General features: G+C 42.7%; 1 protein-coding gene across 7 annotated transcripts in view; it reads right to left on the bottom strand.

The window, feature by feature from the left end:
- ARFGEF3 (ARFGEF family member 3) overlaps positions 1 to 20272 on the bottom strand; it is a 178956-nt gene that overhangs the window by 22123 nt on the left and 136561 nt on the right. For all 7 annotated transcript variants that reach the window (XM_073893993.1, XM_073893994.1, XM_025865994.2 and 4 more), the window contains 9 exons: positions 19176 to 19298; positions 14714 to 14817; positions 12861 to 13005; positions 8420 to 8548; positions 6082 to 6258; positions 4652 to 4766; positions 3778 to 3880; positions 3418 to 3549; positions 1147 to 1268 (listed from right to left, as the gene is read on the bottom strand). In XM_073893993.1, the coding sequence (XP_073750094.1) occupies positions 1147 to 1268; positions 3418 to 3549; positions 3778 to 3880; positions 4652 to 4766; positions 6082 to 6258; positions 8420 to 8548; positions 12861 to 13005; positions 14714 to 14817; positions 19176 to 19298 (1150 nt within the window). The remainder of the gene's footprint in view (positions 1 to 1146; positions 1269 to 3417; positions 3550 to 3777; positions 3881 to 4651; positions 4767 to 6081; positions 6259 to 8419; positions 8549 to 12860; positions 13006 to 14713; positions 14818 to 19175; positions 19299 to 20272) is intronic.

Raw genomic sequence — 20272 nt, 5'->3', positions numbered from 1 at the left:
TAATGAGTCAAATCCAAGAATGCCAAGTGGCTCCATGCCTTTGTGCTTGTGTGTCTCTGGATAGATGGCCTAGCCTCTCTGAATGTTTCCCCATGGATAAAATGGGAGGGGAAATATCTAGCCACTGTATCTCATGTATAGTGCTCAAATACTTATCATCATTACTATTTGTGTGCTGGAATTTTAAAAATGGGAAATTTCAGTCATGGCGATTATCGTCAAGTCTAGGAACAATCGTTTTTTTAGGCAAAATGGTAGTATTTAAAAAGGGCAAGATTAGGGGCACCTGGGTGGCGTAGTCAGTTAAGCGTCGACTCTTGATTTCGGCTCAGGTCATGATCTCAGAGTCTGGGATCAGGCTGCATTGGGCTCCGCATTCAGTGGGGAGTCTCCTTCAGGTTCTGTCTCTCTCCCTCTGCCTCTCCCCCCTACTCTCTCTAAAATAATAAATAAATAAATCTAAAAAGGGCAAGATTCATGTGGCAGGGCACAGATCTTTTTGTCTCCTGACAGCTGGATTGCTCAGGAGAAGTTGATGTATTTCTCCCGCAAAACAACATGAATCAAGCCTCACACTACAAAATTTTTTTTTAAAAAAGCATAATATGGATAATACTATAGACACACTCAGATGTGTCCCCCTCCAGATTCATATGTGGAAGTCCAAACCCACAGTGTGACTGTGTATCTGGAGATAAGGTCTTGAAAAATAGGGTGGGGCCCTGATCCACTGTAACTGGTGTCCTTATAAGAAGAGATTAGGACACAGACATGTACAGAAGAAAGACCATGTGAAGACACAGGGAGAAAGCATCCATCCAGAAGCCAAGGACAGAGGCCTCAGAAGAAACCAACCCTGCTGCCCCCTGGATCTTGGACTTCTAGGCTCCAGAACTGTGAGCAAATACATTTCTGTTGTTTGAGCCACCCAGTGGATAGTACTCTGTTATGGCCAACTAGTACATGTGAAACGTGGAAGCTCTGGTTAAAAAGTGAACAATTTTCTGTAAAAACCTTTGCTAAATGACTCTATAAATGTTTTCAGTATTCTTAGCCAAAGCTTGGATTACAAGGAGCCACAACTGAAAATAAATGGACTTCCCTTGTTCTAAGTTGTCCACATGTTTAAGCTTATGAGCTGCTTACCTTTTCTTGGTGTGTCCATTTGGCTTCTCATCAGGAGGCAGCTCAATAATGAGCTGACAGGACTGAGCATGATCGAAGTTGTTTGGAGTCTTTGGTGAGCACTGGGTGTCCAACATAAACACCTGCAAAGGTATAGTTCAGAGCTCCATCATCCTCAACCTGACTCCACCAGGGATTAGCTGAGTGGCCTTGGGTAAGTTGCTTACTCTTCCTACTCATTTCCTCACCTATGAAGTGAGGTTGATAATGGTTTCTTACCTGGTGTGTTTGTTGAGAGAGTTAATATGTGTGTATTACATACGCATAGCATTACAACAGAAGAATAAATATTCAGAAGTTAGCAGCTGACACTAATACTAATAACATGACTAATTTTATCATGTGATAACTCATTACACTTGAACTAGCAAGCACTGATATTTAATATTGAGAGTAAATAAAGAGGGGTTGTGTTTGTAAAAAATCTCTGGTTTTGACATCTCTGTGGTATTATATTCCATCCAACACAGGAATAAGAAATTAATTAGGACCTCCTGTTGGGACTACAGATGTGGCCATGCTACTCTACGGGACTGTGGGAGAAGTGACTAAGAAAACAGTAAACACTTCTTGATTCTTCCCTTTGAAAATAGAAGTCTTCTTAAAATGTTTTCTTTCCAAATTTTGTAAGAATTATCAAATTATCTGGGTTATCTGAAAGGTGGATAGAAGAGAAAGGTTGGGGACTGAGGAAGAGAAAATACTACAAAGTAAAATCTTCACTAAATGGCCTCTGCCTTTCTTCTCTATTAATGATCTATTGTTTCAGAAGAAGTTTCCATGTTCTTGCTGTGCGGTGGGATGAGTTTGGAAGCCCACTGTAAGCTCATGCTGAAAATGTTTAGCAGTGTAATGGATTCCCATTAGGGAAGTATCCTGTCAGAGGACCACCTCTTGTTCTGGTGCCCTTCTGCTACAGCTGTCCCCCACAGCCGTGTGGATGGAAGTGGGTCTTCACTGCAGCTTTATGACATTCCTTCCCTTCCAACCTCTGCGGACTGGCCATGGATGCGTCCGTGGTATGTGCTGTCTCCCTTCTGAACAGAAGAGCCATCATGTCCTGGGGTGTCATGAATGTGGACAGTAGATGATGGGAGAAGCTGAAGGTGGAAGGTTCTTGATCCACTATGTGAGGGGTGTTAGGGAAAGTCCTTTAGAAACTGGACCTAGCCAGGAAACTTCTCAACTGATAATCAGGATATCCTGGATTATTTATGTACTAAGGAGAGATTTTTATTAAGGACTTAAACAGATCTTCTAGAGAAAGGGCGCCTTTGAATATAATCCCCAATTCACTTTATTTTTCTAAAGAATTAGAATACTTATCCAATAATTCAGTCCAACACTGCATATACATTTATAAAAATTGCTTCATGTTTTAAACATACCACACACATTTGCAAAATATCTTCTGCATATGAAGACGTACTTCAAATATGTCTGTTGCCAATACATAATAGACTGAATTCTCAACAACCACTCATGATTATGAATATGTGTAAATTTAGGGATAGTGCTTAATCCTGCTGCTGGAAGCCCCATGCAGTCTTAGAGATAGATTGACATGTCACTTAAGTATTTGGGGGCATGTCTGTAGCTAGTGCTAATGCTGGAAGGCCTTTTGTGATTTAGTAACTCTCTGACTCAACAGACATTTAAGTGTTTTCCATATGCCTTGCTCTAGGAACACCAAGGTAAGAATATGTTCTCTGCTACTCAGGAGATTACAACCAACTTTTCTGACTTGTGACATCTGCCAGAAGAAAAAAAAGTCATTGGTACATGGTGATCCCTGCATGGGTACGTACATTTTAATTTTGCTTATGAGTTACATTCCACTGAAATTAAGCAGCTTATAAATGTTAAGCTCTGTATGGGAGATACAAGAAAAAAACCCAAAGAGGTTTTCCATCCTTAGGCATTCGTAGACTGTAAGTAACATCAATATTCAAGCAAATACGGATAATATAAGGAGTCCAAGCAAGTCAGGTGGTGTGTGAAGTGTAGTGGCCAGGCAGAGAAAGGACTTTAACTGATCTGGGTGCTGGAGGACGCACTGAGAAAGAGATGGTGGAGAGGATTATAATGCTGTTGACTGGGTTAGTCATTCCTCATCAAGAACAGTACTGATAAGATGTCAGAGCCAGGAGGGGTATCTCCCTAAGGGAATGAAAGGCAGTCTGGTGATACAAGACTGACAGGAAGAATCTTCTAGAAGTCCCCAGTCCTTACCTGCTGAGCCATGGCTCGAATGCGCCAGTACTCGGCCTCGGCACTGGGGGAGGAGGAGGGGGCCGCCACCCTCACCTGGCAGCCTTCCCCACTGAAGCTCTCGGTGCCGCTGTGGAAGCAGCCCAGCAGATCCTGGGGAGAAACACAGCAGAGGTTCCCTGGGTGCCTCCGGGCCCCGTCCTGGAGCTGCCATCATCCCTGTGTCTGGGCCAAAAGCACTGATCTGACAGCTGCTTTCTCCCCCCTCTGTAGGAGTTCAAGGGAGACTGCCTGCTAAGAGGAGGAAGGCAGCATCCAGATGCCCCACTTGACAGGCATGAAGATGGGAACCTGCTCTGGCTCTTTCTGCAAGCAATTTACCTTCACGGGCTTGAGGGTGGCGGAGAAGGCGTCCTGCAGGGCACAGCAAGCAAGCCTCCACATTTCTTCAGTGAACACGGGGCCCGCGGTGACGAGGACGTACCTGCTCCAAGAGACAAGGAAAGGAGTCTTGAATCTGTACGTGTTGTTGCCCTTACAGAAGCATGCACAGATTTATTCCAAAGCTTCCACACAAGCCTTGCTGCCTCTTACCACTCTTGTCTTCAAACCAACTGGTGTTCCATTGTCCCAACACTATTTCCTAAGGCATTTCACTACAAAAACATCAATGGGTCCCCATGACAAATACGGCAATGTTTCAACTGAGGCTCGAATGCAAGATTTTCCATTCTAGCCCCATTTTCTACTACTCCTAGACAAATAACAACCAAAATAACCAAAACCCTCTTGTTACTTGTGACTCTGATCTCCATAATTAGGTCCGTGATGTTTTGCTTGCAAGTCCCCACCTAGCAAAATCTTGCCCACCTCGGGGGATCTGGCCAAGTGTCATTAATAGAAAAAGATCTTCCTGACCATCTGCTCCCCTGCCGTCTTTGGCATGTATAGTAACTCCTTCCTGTTATTTTCTATGCGTCTCTCTCTGTTATGTCCTTTAGAAAAGGCTATTAGCCTCTTGAGGGCAGGGACCTTGGCTGACTTTCCATGCAGCCGAGGACCTCTCCTATAATGCCTTACACAATAAATACTTGTTGATTAAAGACTGAAATGAGGAATTATTGGCATATACATACAGATATTTTTACTTCTAGAAAGCGATCCAAAAAGTGGACTGCTACAATAAAAGAACTTAATTGCCTTAGATTTCATAATAAAAAAATCCCGTGGAGAGCTAGGGAATTTTTTTCCTTACCTAATACAGGAGCAGCCCACTCTGGAGATGGTTTCTGTGGGCTTGGCCACACACGCTACCAGTAACTCAAACAGGTCCTTCAGCATTGTGTTGATCATGCTCTCATACCTGATGTCTACATGGAAAAGTAAAACCAAGATGTCACTCAACTCTGTTGTAAAGGAGGGGGTTGAAATGGCATCTATAGCAAAAGGAGAAAGTCTGAGTGATAAAAAGACATATAAATATCTGGGTGGAAAAAGTAATTTTCTTAAACTTGATTTTAGCCTGTATTAATCATTTCATGATGAAATATGTGGTTTACTTTGATGTGTTGATGTACATTTCTCGATGTTATGCATATAATTCATCTACTTACACAGACTAGAACACATACAGCCTCAATAGCAGCTAGTAAAAAAGAAAATTTAAATTCTTAAAAAGAAAAGAGAAAAATGAAATTATACTTTCCTTATGCCTGATAGACTAATTAAATGCTCTTGGCAAACAAATCCTCTCTCATTATCTTGAACTTCTCAGTCTGGCTTCAGTCTGTACACCATCCCCAAAGAAAATGAGACTTCCCCAAATAACGTTCTATTTTCCCAATTCAAGGAATACATGTGTATTCTTTTCCTTGAAGTCCTTGTGATGACACAGATCCAATTTTCAGTGGAATCCTCAATGGTATTGTGCTGTGCAAAGCAATGATCCAGTTGAGAACATCTATCCCTAAGGACAATAATTGCTTACATGTAGAAACACCCACTTGTTTTCCTTCTCAATTAATGTTCTTTTTTGTGGAGGCAAGTTGTCCTTATTAAATTTAGTAGAGCTACCCATTTCTTTGCTTTTTGAATCTCCCTTGGGGTGAACATCTCACGAGTTTTTCTAACCTCTCCAACAAGGGAGTCCCTTACCTCCTTATAAAAAAAAAGCCAAAGGCATATAGAATTATAACATCTAAGGTTAACAGTGATTTCTTTTTTTCTGACTTCAGGACACTATCCACCACACACTTTCAGATCTTTTTCAAAATGCCACAGATGTTAAGACACTTCACCCCAACCTCTTAAGCAACTTCTCGCCTATAATTGAAGCCTTTGCTAAAATCTTATCTCCTCCATTTAGCCTCTCAGAGGAAGCAGCAGGATACACCCCCTCTCACTTCCAGACTACAGGGCTAATTCTTTAATTGATTATATACTTGAACTTGCCTCCCCTCTTCTCATGCATAGATCTACTAGATGGCATTATATTGTTAGTCACATATGTATTTTAAGTATCAATTTGCATTTTGATAATCCAGGAGAAGGTTGGCACTGACCACATAATTCTCTTTTACTAATTTCCGGACAAAAATCACACATTGGTATTTATAAGCACTTTTAGACAGTGATGCTTCCCATGAAAAAAATACTCAGCAAGGACTGCTGTGGGAGCATTGGTACCTGAGTGTATAAAGCTTTGAATGTGCTCCACTACCAGCTCACAAGACAGGCCAATGGCATGCTTGAAATTAGCAGAAGCCGCATCCCAGTATGAATGGTCTTTGTGGCTACGGCGGAGCCAAACGGACATCACAGGGAGGAGAAGGTGAACAACCGCATAGATACCAAATCCTGGTCCTGAAAAAGAAAAGTCAGCATCAGAACTGTGATCACAGCAGCTCTCCTGTAGGGAAACAGAAGTTACCGTCATGGCTTGGCATGGCCCAGCTCTTTCACAGGAGGGCCCCCGCCCTGCCCCGCCCTGGCTGAGAATTTACTACTGATTGGGGAATACATGGTCTTCAGTGGCATTTTTCTTTTTCTTTTTTTTTTTTTAAGATCTTTTTTAGAGAGCACGTGAGTTGGGGGAGGAGCAGAGGGAGGAGAGAATCTCAAGCAGACTCCCTGCTGAGCGCAGAGCCGGACGTGGGGTTCAATCTCCCTCTTTTTTGTTTCTGTATGAATTTAGTTATGCAAATGATACATGAATTCATAACAAAATTCAAATACTACTAATAAAGCTAAAGTATCATCTGATTAACTCCAGTTCCCAGATGGAAACATACAGATGCATATACACATATAAGAAAATATCCCCTAAAGTTTACGTACAAATATCTATATGAAACCTCAAGAAACACGTTAACATGTGTTAGAGATCATTGTGTCAGCGGATTTAGATATTCCTCATTTTTACTGCCACATACCGTAATTCCATTGTATGTATACACAACAGTCACTTATCTGTTCCCTTCCTGATAGACATTTAAGGTGTTGTAATTTTTTGCTTTATGGACAATGCTATAATGAAACTCCTTGTGAAAGTGATGGATTTTTAAAGTTCTGATTACAAAGGTAAGCATCCTTTTTCTAATAAACACAGAAAACAACATGAGAATACAAAGAAGAAACCTTACCCACAGAGATAATCACCTTTTCATGTTTGACTTCTAGTCTTTTTGAATGTACATGTGTATTTACAGGTGCACAAAATTTCATAATGTTGTGATTGTACTCCATAGTATATATACTTTAAATACTATTCACAAATACTCATTTTAACGTCTGTGGAATATTTATATGCTCTTACCATTTAGGGTGTTCATAATTTTTTTTGGTATTCAATATATTTCAGCAATCATTATATACCCATTTTGTCTTCATCACTATTAAGTTCCTTTGAGGATAGATTTCTAGTAGAATTAATTAGGTTAAGTGCCTCTCACACACATTTAATGGCAATGTGAAAATAGAAATTGATCCTGACTAGTGAAAGAGAGGCATATAATTAATCCTATAAAATACCTGCTTATTTTTGGATAAAAGACATAACTTTTTGACATATGGGAGTAGCTATGCTGGCTTTTCTGAAAAAAATTCTGCTATAAACTTTGCAATGGATCTTAAAACAGTATCAATTATCAAGTCTTCATCAGTTTATGATAAATACAAAACTCATTACTATGGAATTAACTAGTGGGTTCATTTGTGGTTCTGACTGTGGAAAACTAAAATTTCTATAGTTGCTTGGATCTTGGGAAAATTTGCATGTGTTAAGTGTACATGCTAAATTTGATTAATTCAGAAGAAGAAATAAATTCCTCAGGGCCATTCTTTTCCTGTACTATCAAAGTACTAGGTGATCATTACATGTCTTTTTCTTTTTTTGAGAGAAAGAGAGAGCGAGCAACGAGCAGAGGGAGGGGCAGAGGGAGAGGGAGCGAGAGAGACAATCTTAAGCAGGCTCCACCCTGAGATCATGACCTGAGCTGAAATCAAGAGTCGGATGCTCCACTGACTGAGCCACCCAGGCGCCCCTACATGTCCCTTTCTCAGTCTAATGATCTATGACCTTTGTACATTCAAGATCTTGCTGTCTTAATATGGTATATACTTTTGAGTGGTTTGTTTATGTCACTGGAGACTCAGCGAGCCCTACTGACAGCCCTGGGGCCAAGAGCATGTGAGATCCAGCTAAAGAGGAAGGCTGTAATCATGGAACAAAGCCAATAACCTTGGCCTGGTTATTGTAGGGATCCAACACACCCAAACTAACTGGATAGCATACATTATCTGTAAATGGACTGGTGGGAAGGCATGTCAACAATAACAGGACATATCTTAACCATCACTGCATCATTGCCATTCAACAAGTATTTACTGAGCATCTACTATGCATGAAACTCTGTACCAAGTCTAGGGTTAGAGCTGTGAAACGGGGAGACACATGGATATACCTTCCTGAAAAAAGCTGTATGTATCACAACTCCCCGCAAAAGACAGACATAGCAATTCTTACCAGGTGTTCTGGTCACATCTCTCAACAGCTCAAAGAGTAAATCCAAGGTTGGCGGTTGGTGCTGACGTGGACAGTTGGACACAGCTGCTGTCAGCTGCTCCAGGAGGATGATCCAGACTTCTATCAGCCCTGGAACCCAAGAAGCAGATCTCAGTGAAATCCAGTCAAACACGATACGGAGTCATCATAAGCTCAAACTGAACACTGTTAGTGTAGAAGTGTGCTATATGGTGTGGTAGCCCTGAGTGTCTACAAGCATGGGCAGATTATGATTTACATGCTCTCACAAAGTCAAAGGGGAAAAAAGCCCCAAAATTTCTTCTCATCCTCCTACAGCAAGAAGATGATGTGGTAAACTCTACTATATTGAAATAACTGTCAGATTTCTTGGGAGCTGACAATACCAAAATAATGAAATATCCTTTTGTATCATCTTAGTATATCTTTTTTTTAAAAATTATTTTATTGTAAATATATAACACAAATTTGCCACTTTAACCCTTTTCACATATGCAATTCAGTGGTATTCATTACATGCACGGTTTTGTGCAACCATCACCACTCCCTAATTCCAAATTTTTTTTTTTAAATCATCTCAAACAGAAGTCCTGCAACCAGTACCCTTCTATTCTCCCCTCACTCCATCCCCTGGGAACCTCTCATCTACTTTCTGTCTTTATGAAGTTGCCCATTCTGGATATTTCATATAAGTGGAATCATGCAGTATTTGTGTTTCCGTGTCTGGCCTATATCATTTAGCGTAATGTTTTCCGGGTCCATCCGTGTTGTACTGTGTTATCGGATGAGTAATATTCCCTTGTATGTTGTACCATGTTCTGTTTGTTCATCCATCTGTTGATGGGCACTTGTGTTGTTTCCACCTTTGGCTGTGGTGAATAAGGCTGCAATGAACATAGGAGTGTAAGTATCTGTTTCAGTCTCTCAATTCCTTAGGGTATAGGCCCAGGAGAGGGATTTCTGGGTCATCTAGTACTTCTTTTTAGCTTTTTAAAGAAATACCAAACTGTTTTCTATAGAGGCTGCACCGTTTTATATTCCTGTGAGCGTTCCAATTTCTCCACATCCTTGCCAACACTTGTTTGTTTAACCATAGCCATCCTAGTAGGTGTGAAGTGGCATTGCATTGTGGTTTTGATTTACAGTTCCCTGATGACTAATGATGTGGAGCATCTTTTCATGTGCTCATCGGCTATTTGTTGATCTTTTGAGAAATATCTATTCATGTCCCTTGCCCATTTTTAAATTGTCTTATTGAGTTTTAGGGATTCTTTATATATTATGGATATTAAAACCTTATGAGAAATAGGATTTCCAAACATGTTCTCCTTTCGATTGTCCTTTCACTTTCTTGGTAATGTCCTTTGATGCACAAAAGTCTAAAATTTTGATGAAGTCTGAGTCATCCAGTTTTTCTTTTGTTGCTCGTGTGTGCTAGTCTGTTTTCTTTGCTCTTCTTCGTGCCCCATTTTTTTCAAAGGTCCATGTCTCTCTCTCTCTCTCTCTCTCTCTTTTTTTTTTTTTGCAATCTACACACTATTTTGAATTTACCTGCCACCTTGCCATTGGCACTGCTGGCGCTCTCTCTGCCCGGGTACCTGCGAATCACTTCATGCACTGCTCACAGATGGGGAGCGGTGCCCGCGCATTGACAGAATCGCACGCCCAGGGCGGCACACCTCCTGGTACACACCTCTCTCCTCCTCCCCTTCAGAGTTTCATTTTTAAAATAACATACTCGTCGGGCTCCCTGCTCGGCGGGAAGCCCGCTTCTCCCTCTCCCACTCCCCCTGCTTGTGTTCCTGCTCTTGCTGTGTCTCTGTCAAATAAATAAATAAAATAAAAAATTAAAATAAAAAAATAACATACTCACTTTTAGTGTTGCTCATTACTAGGGAAGGGAAAAAGCATGAGATGCTTTTTATTAGATCTGAACAATTTTAGTTTTGCCATTTACAGAAGCCCTGTCTGAGCCAACATTCCTGCTCACCCCTGCCTTTGGAAATCTGTGAACCTGCCACTCAGATAAGTGCCTCAGAGAAAGGACTCGACTTCTCTAGCTTCATCCTAAAGTGCCTAGAATAGAGTAAAAAAAAATAGCTCACCCCACATTTTAATTCTAATACTTCTCATTTTCCTGTGAAAGATAACTGTCAAAAGATGGCAGCTTTTAAGTATTCCCATTAATCACTGGGGCGCCCGGGTGGCTCAGCTGGTTAAGCGTCCGCCTTCGGCTCAGGTCATGATCCCGGGGTCCTGGGGCGGAGCCCCGTGTTGGGCTCCCTGCTCTGCGGGGAGCCTGCTTCTCCCTCTCCCTCTGTCCCTTCCCTATGCTCACGTTCTCTCAAATAAATAAATAAAATCTTTAAAAAAATGAACATTCCCATTAAAAAACCTACTTCCACAATTTTGAACATCCCCATTTATAGGAAGCTAAACCCACATGAACCCACAAATACAATAAAACTAGGGGACAAAGCCTCATGAACCTCAAAATATAAGCAGGTGTGAACAAGCTAATTTTTATAGGAAATGCAGAAGCCAGGATCACATGTAATGCACCACTCTATGGGGTACAACCAATAAAGTCCATGTGGAAAACTCCACGGGCCCCGGGACCTCACTTCTTCAATAAATGAAGTGCAAAGGAGTGAGAAAGAATTGAAGAGGAAAATCTAGAGATTGAAAAGGACTTCAGAGACCTATCAGCCAAACACAGAGTGCAGATCTTATGTGAATCCCAAAAATTCACTGACATAAGAAAATGGGAAATGTTAACACTGAATGGATATTCGATACTCAATAATTACTGTTAATTTTTAGGTGTGATAATGGAATTATGGTCATGTTTGTTACGTTTAAAGAACACATACTGAAACATTTACGGATGAAATGCTATCATGTCTGGGATCTGATTTAAAATAGAGGATGTGAGCGGAGGGAGGACACAGTGAGGGTGTGTGTGTAAATATACATAATAGATTGGCCATAAGTTAATACGGGTGGACATAAAGCTAGGTGATGGGTACATGAAGGTTCATTATACCATTCTGTCTAGGTTTATCCATGGTTGAAATTTCAATAGGGAAAAAAATTATTTGCTTTTGGAAACAAGAAGAGTAACATCTAAGAGCGTATCAATTTTTAATACCAAGTTGAAGCCTTTGCTTTCCATTCTTTTTTCTGAGCTATGCTTCATATATAATTATGAAGATTATAATTTCAATTATAATTGAAAGGTCTCAATGAATGATAATGTGGACAACTTGACATAGGTCTTGGCTGAACTTTATCCATAAGAAGATGGGCTGCCTAGAAAAAAACAATGGATTAATGATTTGCGCAGTGGAAAGAGGATCGCTGACTGCTACGCACACAAACCATTTACAACTGTTTTAAAGACTGTATTATAGATAAGCAACATTAGCTTCTGTTTATAGTTGTCTGGGTTGGTGGTTTAAGAGGCTAAGTAAAAATTATTCTTAACTAATCATTAAATGAAACCTCTATTAGGCAACATCTAGCCAATTTCCAGTTTAATTGTTCTCTACATTAGCTATTCTTTCCTATGGTTCTTCCTTAAAATGAGTCTCAACTAGTGAGGCTTTACTGTTTATAATCCCTATGGAAAACTGTAAATCCTCTCGCTACTCTAAGTGAATTTATAACAGAAAAATAAAAAAACTAAAAACGAATAAAAAAGCAAATTAAAAAAAAAAACCTTCCCCAAAACTCCTTTTGCAAGGATTTGAATCAACCTATGCCAGTTATTGGTCCCCTTTAAGGATATAATTTCCACTTCTAGATCTAGAACAGGGCAGGGTCGACTGAATCAGAAGACAAGCATGAGCGTTAGTTAACCATCTGAAAATTTCCCAAAGTTACTAGACTGAGCTCCAATCCACAGGAAATTACATGGGAACTAATTTGAAACACATTCTATAAAATTATTCTTTTAATGAGCCTTCAGTTCCACCAGTCACAAATAGATTCTCTTCAGTAGTGGCTTAATTTCCCCAGTCTCTAACTAAATAGTCCTGCAGGAAGTAATTATATAATGATTGTGTTTCCTAGAAGGTATTAAAGACAATTACCAGCCAATTTAAGTACCAATGCAACCGCATTCCAATTTGCTAAATTATAGAGAATTCAGAGTTAGAAACTATATTTAGTGGAGTCTGCAGATCTGCACTGAGCTTGGATGGAGGCATCCATCTAAAAAGGATGGGTTTGGAGACAAGACATCAAATGATGTTCCTAAGCAGTCCATGGCAACTTTAGGTAGGCCTGTGCTATTAAAATTAAAAACGGTAGCAACATAAATGGATGATCATTCTTATGACCTATAAGCTACTGAACTCATGGCTTAAGCATCTCGGAATATGAACATAGCAAATAACCTAGTTCAGTCAATTTAACTCACCGGTGTCGTCATCAAAATCAGACAGGACCGACTCCATTCCATCCTCACTGCTCGCCGACTGCTCCTGAAGTCTCCGAGGCAAGCTAGCGAGCCGCCCACTAAGGAATATTGGCTTCAGGGGCATTTTGTAGATTTTGGCCAGTAACTAAATAACGAAATACCAAATTGCAATTATATATCGGAAAAGCTGCACTTGGGGAGTTAAAGAAGAATAAAATTGTATTCCAGCAATACTGGGGTTAGGGAAAAGCAGAAAAGCTCCCAACGTATGCAAGTTTTGAGGTTGTTTGTGATTTGGATTCATATGGTATAGCTCATGAGAGGCATCTACCCCAGGGAGCAGATGAAACAGCATTTAGTGGAAACAAAAAGGTAGAGGGAAAAGGCTCTAGGGATACTTTTTCAGCATCTCAATTACCTATGAGTTTTGTAGCCTTTTGTAAACCGACCCAGGGAACCACAAAACATGTCGAGTTTTTGCCTATAGGAAAGTATTCTATGGGGATTACTGAGAAGAGGGTCTATAGGTAAATGGGGCACCAGACTGACTTCCCCTTCCCTTGCTTCAACACCAAGGCAATGAGGCCAACAGTAAGTGGGGAAAGGCAGGCATCTGTGGGCCAGCAGGGGGACAGATGAAGGTATCAGCAGCAGACATGACAGACTGCCCTGGGTTCTTTATTCCCCTCACTGCAAGAGCCCAGTCCCCCAGGAATCCTCATTAGTGGGCCAAACTCCCCAGGATCTTCATGGCTTAGAATTGTGCTTGCTGTGCTAGGGAAAGAGCTGTGGGTGAGGCAGACAAAAGTCCTGTCTGCGGGGGTCTTACGATGATCCTTTCACAAAGAATAAATAAAATTTTGGACATAAAGGCTATAGAAAAAATTAGGTGATACTAGAGTGACCAGGGTATGTGGGAGCGTTGGCTGTGAGCTGGTAGATACTTAAGCTCTGGTCTCTCTGAGGAGGTGATGTTTCAGATGAGATCCAGGAAGATAAGGAATGTCACAAGGAGATGCGGGGAGAGGACATTCCGGGCAGAGGGAGCAGCAAAGGCCCTGAGCAGTAAGGCGCCATGTATCTGAGGGGGAAGAAAGTCGGTGTGGTTGGAACACAGAGTGAGAGGGAAGGATCTGAGGGTGGCAAGGGAGCTGGGGTCCCGTCATGTGGGGCCTAATGGAGGCAGCTGGGGGGAAGAAGCTGGGGCTGGGTTATCCTTTCTAAAGCCCTGGGATTTCACACTAGCGCTGCTATCACCGAGGGGGAGCTTCCACAGACAGAGAGAGGCCTGGGGACACGACCTGCACGGAGAGGAGGGCAACTACTGAGAGCATTACTGAAGCCTGGGGGAGAAAGGGCTTCAGGAGGGAGCATCCTCTTGGGATAATGGCAGTTACTGGATTCAGCACAACGAAGGTTGCTGTTCCCTTCGATAAGTGTGGTTTCATGGCCTTTCTTCACCGGATCTTGACTGAATGTGCCCCTCTTTTGTTTCTGTCTCTCTTCGATGGTGGCATCCCCACCGTCCACGTCCTATCATGAAGACTTCCAGGGCCTCATGACCCCTCTCCCTACAGCCTGACACAAATAGAGAGATTATGGCAGTTCCCGTGCCGGAGTATACGTGAGAAGTTTCAGAGATTTCAATTTAATGGTGTGTTCTAGCACATGTTTGTTCCTTTCTTTCTCTCCTTCACGGAAGGGGTGGGGACAAAAATTCCTACTCCAGATCTAAGGCCCCAATCTCCTCAGAGTCAGCAGAAAGTGTTTCTCTTGGGCTTCGACAAAAGACATCCGTGCCCGTTTTGCGAGCATCATCCGAGGCGGGTTTCAGGGCCTGGAGCTCAGGGTACCTGAGAGCAGCGCCTGAGGTAATCCAGGGCCGGGAGGCACAGGTCTGGGGCCGTGGCTCCGGGTCCCGGGATACAGTCTCCTATTTCCTTACAGTCCACCTCCCCTGGAAGACAGACAGACAAAATTACTCTTGCGTTCCCCTTCAATGGAAGACCTATTTATTCACACAGCATTCATTCATTAAATGTTGACTAAAATAGAAAAAAAAAATGACCCCAAACTTTGCGACCCTGAGAAGAATCCTTTCAGTCATTTTTTCCCATATGCATGTGTACATGTTAAATACAGTTGGGAATCATACTGTGCATCTTATTTTGCTGGGATTATCCCATTTTGTAACTCCCCTTTTCACTAAACCACACTTTTCCCGTATTCTACCACAATTCCTTCAGTGGCTGGCTGGTATTCTTTTGGACCTGGGCACACTGTAACTCCCTGCATCGCGCCCCTGCTGCGGATGGTGTGACTTTGAAGCTAGATGAGGAAGGACGATCCTGGCAACAAGCCATGCACTGGGCTGGAATGAAGCACTAGGCCTCTCTCTGGAAAAGGACCCTTTTGCTGCCAGTGCTCTGCACTAAATGGTGATGATAAATAAAGCCCCTGGGTAGAGTCTAAACATCTGGGGCTTGGGGATGGAGACTACGGAATTGAATTGAAATGACTTCTATTTTTTTGTGGTACATATCTAGAGATTTCGCAGGTCTGTAGAGGGCATCTCGATTTTCTATAGGTAAATAGTAGTTGAGGATTACCATTTTTCTTCTCATGTAATGAATCTATTCCCGTACTTTTAATAAAATCATTCCATGGTACTGTAATTGTTTCTAATTGTCTACAGTCGTAGCCACTAGGCACCCTCCCCTGTGGGTAAACAGACCTAATTACTAGGCATTAGTTAAAATTCAGACAGAGAGGCATATTTCTCCTTAAAAAAGAAAAGATAAACATTTGTATTTCAGATCAGGGATTGGCAAACTTCTTGTGTACAGGGCCAGACAGTAAATACTTTAGGCTTTGCGGGTCACCCTGTTTTTGTTACAGCTTCTCAAATCTACCGTTGTAACCTGAAACTAGTTATAGACAAATGACCATGGCTGTGTTCCAATAAACTTTATTTATAAAAACTACCAATGGGTTGGATCTGGCCTGCAGGCCATTGTTTGCCAGCTCCTGGTTTGGATTAACATATTTTACAATATAAAAACACAGACCAGGTCAAATTCATGTTGAAATAACCAGGTGGGAATTAAAAATAAATTCATTTCTTAGCCTGTTGGTCAAAGCGAGCATCCCAGTTTTTTTCTTTTTTGTTTTTTTTAAACCAAGGCTGCTGCGTTACACATCAAAGTCTATACAAATGGCGCCCCCTGGGGTCCGGGGCGGGACACAGCCAGCATGGCTACTGGGACTCAACAGTTCCCACAGACTCCACGCCCCGTACAAGTAACTCCACCTTATAATTCACAGAAAAAACCATCCTCCATGTGCATACCGATTATTCTGCATCTCTATTTGCTGCCTCCAACTTCCTCCCTAAGATAAAATCTCAAATTTGTAACTTGCTCCTAGGCACCTCCACTTGAATGGAATTTCACAGAAGCTCAACCTATCCAAATGTCCAAAGATAGAATTCATTACTTTTTCCTCTCCTCCACACCTAACCTGCTCTCCTTTTGAACGCCTTATTTCTGGGTAACACCAGTCCTTGTAAGGGGAGCAGGGAGCCATGCTCAGTTCCTCCTCGCCTAGCCCCCACTGGAGCAGTGCCAAGCCCCACAGACCCCACCTCCACCACGAGCCGGAGCCAATCCCACCCTCTCTACTCTCTCTCTGCCTACAGCCCCCCATCGCCATGTATGGGGACACGAGGCTGCCAGAGTTCAGTTTCTAACACTGCATGTGACTGTACCACTCTTAGCATCCTTCCCCACACATTCTAGATCCTTGATGTGGCACACAGAACCCTTCCCAACTGCCCCCTTCCTTTCTTTCCAAATCATCACTCACTTTGTGGGTACCTCCAATGTACCCTGTTTTTAGAAAAGCAAACCTATAGCTTACTCCACAAAGTTCAAATGTCACTTCCTCTTTGAAGCCTGCACCGGCCCCCACTATCAAACATCTCTCTCAGCTGTTTCTTTATTTCTGCTTAAATGTCTTTTGTTTTTTTTTTTCTTTTTACTAGCCTCCACGGAAGTATTCATCTTACTGAATTGTAATTATTGATTTAGGTGTGTTTCTGAGAAGAGGCTGTGAGCCTCTCATAGGCAGGAAGCGTGTTTTATTCATCTTTTTACCTTCAGAGTACAGGCAGGCTGCCGTACCCACATGGCAGGCACTCAACAGTTCACTGAATGAGAGAATGCCAGTAATGATTCTTAAATGAAATATAAGGCTGTGACGCAATAGCAAACGCATATACTGGTCTCTGCTCCCAGTTCCTGGCACAGAGCTTCTAAAACCCTTGTAATTTCCCAAGCAATAAGAGTACTAGAAGCATCTTGCGTTCTAATGATTGGTCTTTGACTCCAGTTCCTGACACAGAGCTCCTAAATCCTTGGGATTTCCTGGATGGTAGGAGGGTCTTCTAATCAAGGCAACACGTGGCGGGCTGTTGGATGTGGACTGGTCACCAGAAAGACCAAGCCACGACTAGAAGCTTGAAGTGTTCAGCCCCTACCCGTGTCCCATGGGAAAGGGCCTAGAAACAGAGTTAAAGATCTATCCTGCCCACATGATGAAGCCTCCATAAAAATTCCAAAAGTATGGGGTGCAGAGAGCTTCTGGGTTGGTGAACACAACTCTAAGCTGGGAGGGTGGCACGCCCCCACTCCATGGGGACAAAGGCTCCTGTGTTTGGGACCCTACGGACCTTGCCCAATGTATCTCTATCTGGCTGTTCATTTGTATCCCTTATAGCCTTCATTATATAAGAAACTGGTAAACATGTTCCCCTGAGTTCTGTGAGTTGTTCCAACAACTAACCAAATCCAACGGGTGGGGGTCATGGAAGCTCCGATGTGTAGCCATGTCAGAGTTGTGGGTGAACTGGGGACCTACCTTTGTTTTGGCATGTGAAGTGGAGGGGGCAGTCTTGTGGGGCTGAGCCCCTAAGCTGTAGAGTCTGAGCTAACTCCAGGGAGTGTCCGAATTGAATTGAGTTGTGGGACACCCAGCGGGTGTCGCAGAATACTGCACGGTGTGAGACCCCCCCCGCCACCATCACCACCCAGTGTCAGAGGACTATGAGTGTGGCGGCTGGGGAAGAAGAAAGGAGACACCCAGGAGGGAGCTTTTCCTATACAAGAACTGAATTTCCTACTACCTGACACAAAGATCGTACTTTAAGGTCTTCTTATGATGGAGATACTAAATTTTTTGGTTTCTATTTAATGTAGAGCAGAGTTAAAAAAATAAATAAAATCTGATGTTGTTGTTCACAAGAAATCTTCCTCCGAAGCCGAGTTTGTAAAACTGGTTAGCAAGTGGCCATGGCTGTCCTTCTGCTCAGCCCTCCGTTTCCCGGGGTGTACATGACAGCAGAACGGGGCACACGGAATAAGTGATAGACTAGAACAACCATGGTGTACAGATCAGACTTGTTGCCTCTATCCTGAAACTTGCGGGAACGTGAATGACGTCACCTAGCTTCTTTGTGTCCGGTCATTTTCTGCAAAGGAACTGTTGATTATTTAGCAAAAATTAAAAAAAAATTATGAACCATACATTGTCCTTCTTCCAATTGTTCTTAGCCTCAGGGTCTAAGAGCACACCATGGTGAGGTTCTCAAAACTTTAAGACTGAAGTGGCTTCTAAAATTTTTGGTTTCACTAACTGCCCTCCCTTCCATTTCACCCCAGATAAACTTGTGCTCTGTAAAAAATCTGCTACAGCAGGTCGTGTTGTATAGCAAGACTCTACTTTGTTCAAGCATTGCTAAATTAAGTGGAAAATCAGCTTGGTAGTCTGTGAAACACACAAGGCCTCGAAGAAGGGGGACTTTTACCCTCCAAAGAAATGTTACGACTAATAAGGCCCAGGGGGAGGCATCCTTAATTTTTGTTTAGGAGGAGCGGGAAACTCCAGCTCAGGCTGCTAATTATGTGACACCGACTACAGCGGCTCCTGCATAGGGGCGATTATCGAAAATAATGCTGAATATTTTAAGATTCAAAATGAAGTTGGAGTAAAGTAACATATAGATTGAAAATATGCTACATTACAAGAGTATTCCAGGCACATGATGAAAAATAGCAACCCTGGACAGAATCCAAGCTGCTTTTACAGTAAGCTTTCTGCTTCTGAATACACAACACACACTGCCATCTGCTTAAAGCCCGGGTGACTGGCTTCCTTGCTCCAGGCGGGCAATGGGCCTGTCTCCAGGGCTTTCCACACAAAGTCATCCAGGAGAGGGCCCCCAGCTGTCACGAGGGATGAAAAGAAGACTCCACTCACCCAGTCCTTTGACAAACTTCATAAGGCACATGATGTAACTTGTGGCTGCATTAGCAAAGACCTGGATGTTGTCGGTATTGAGAAACGCTTCAAATACATCAAACACTGGAGCCTGGCCTTTTCCTAAGGGAGGAAGGTTGTAGAATTTTAAGAACATCAAGTCTCTACCCTTCAGGTTGCCCATACTCCCAGCACCTTCCATGGGGTTTTGGGAAAAGACCTACTACTGGAGGAAATCCCTGGCCTTTTGACGGGACGGGGGCGGGGCTGCAATGCTGTCCTCAGCTTTGCCTGAAGGGGGAGGTGCAGGAAGGTTACAAACGCGAAAAGAGCTCCAGAGAGAGATGAGGGCAAAGCCCGCTGAATGCAGCGCTGCGGTAATGGATGGGTCTCCAGGGTATTGAAACATGCAGGCCTCTGGGATTCTGAACACATAATTATAGGGAAGGGAAGGTTTAGATAAGCCCTGATGGCATATACTAATTGCTTCATAACTGTGCAGAAGAGAGTTAACAGGCTCGAGATTGCCTTAGAAAGGCCTGCTTAAGAGATCAGCCCTTGGCCGACATCTGGGAACTTGGCTCTCAGAATATTCCCAGGCAACAGTTAACTGATGAAGAGTGATTCACTGTGCCTAGGTTATGCAAACAACATGGGGTATTCTGAACACGTGCTTTCCTTTGGGGAGTCTGAGATTTTGGTAGGTGCTAGGCAGAGGATACCTACGTGGCCGGCTCTTAGTTGGGTCTCCAATGGGCTTTGCTGGGGAGAAACATCATACTCATGTTGCTGCATTTTTCACTCCTGGATCCGAGTATGCTCTGTGGGACCCTCAGGGGAGGCTGAGAGCACATGGAAGCCTGCACAGGGATTAGCCCTGATTCTGTGTCTTCTGCCCTTAGAATCTGACTTGTCCTTACTATGTTGCCATGATAATCTTAGTGGTGAACCATGCAATAAGACTTAGCATACCTGTATGCTGGGTCCTGTGAGTTCCCTGGTGGGTCTCTGGACATGCTTTATGGGTCCCCATTCATTTCCAGCTAACCCCAATTTTCCTAACTGGGGTTCAACTGTGTTATGATGCTTTTCTGCTT

Source organism: Callorhinus ursinus, unplaced genomic scaffold (assembly GCF_003265705.2).
Source record: "Callorhinus ursinus isolate GAN/ISIS: 27379988/994484 unplaced genomic scaffold, GSC_fseal_2.0 scaffold6, whole genome shotgun sequence".
NCBI lineage: Eukaryota > Metazoa > Chordata > Mammalia > Carnivora > Otariidae > Callorhinus > Callorhinus ursinus.
Note: the sequence above shows the minus strand (reverse complement) of the source record. Positions and strands in the feature narration are given on the sequence as shown.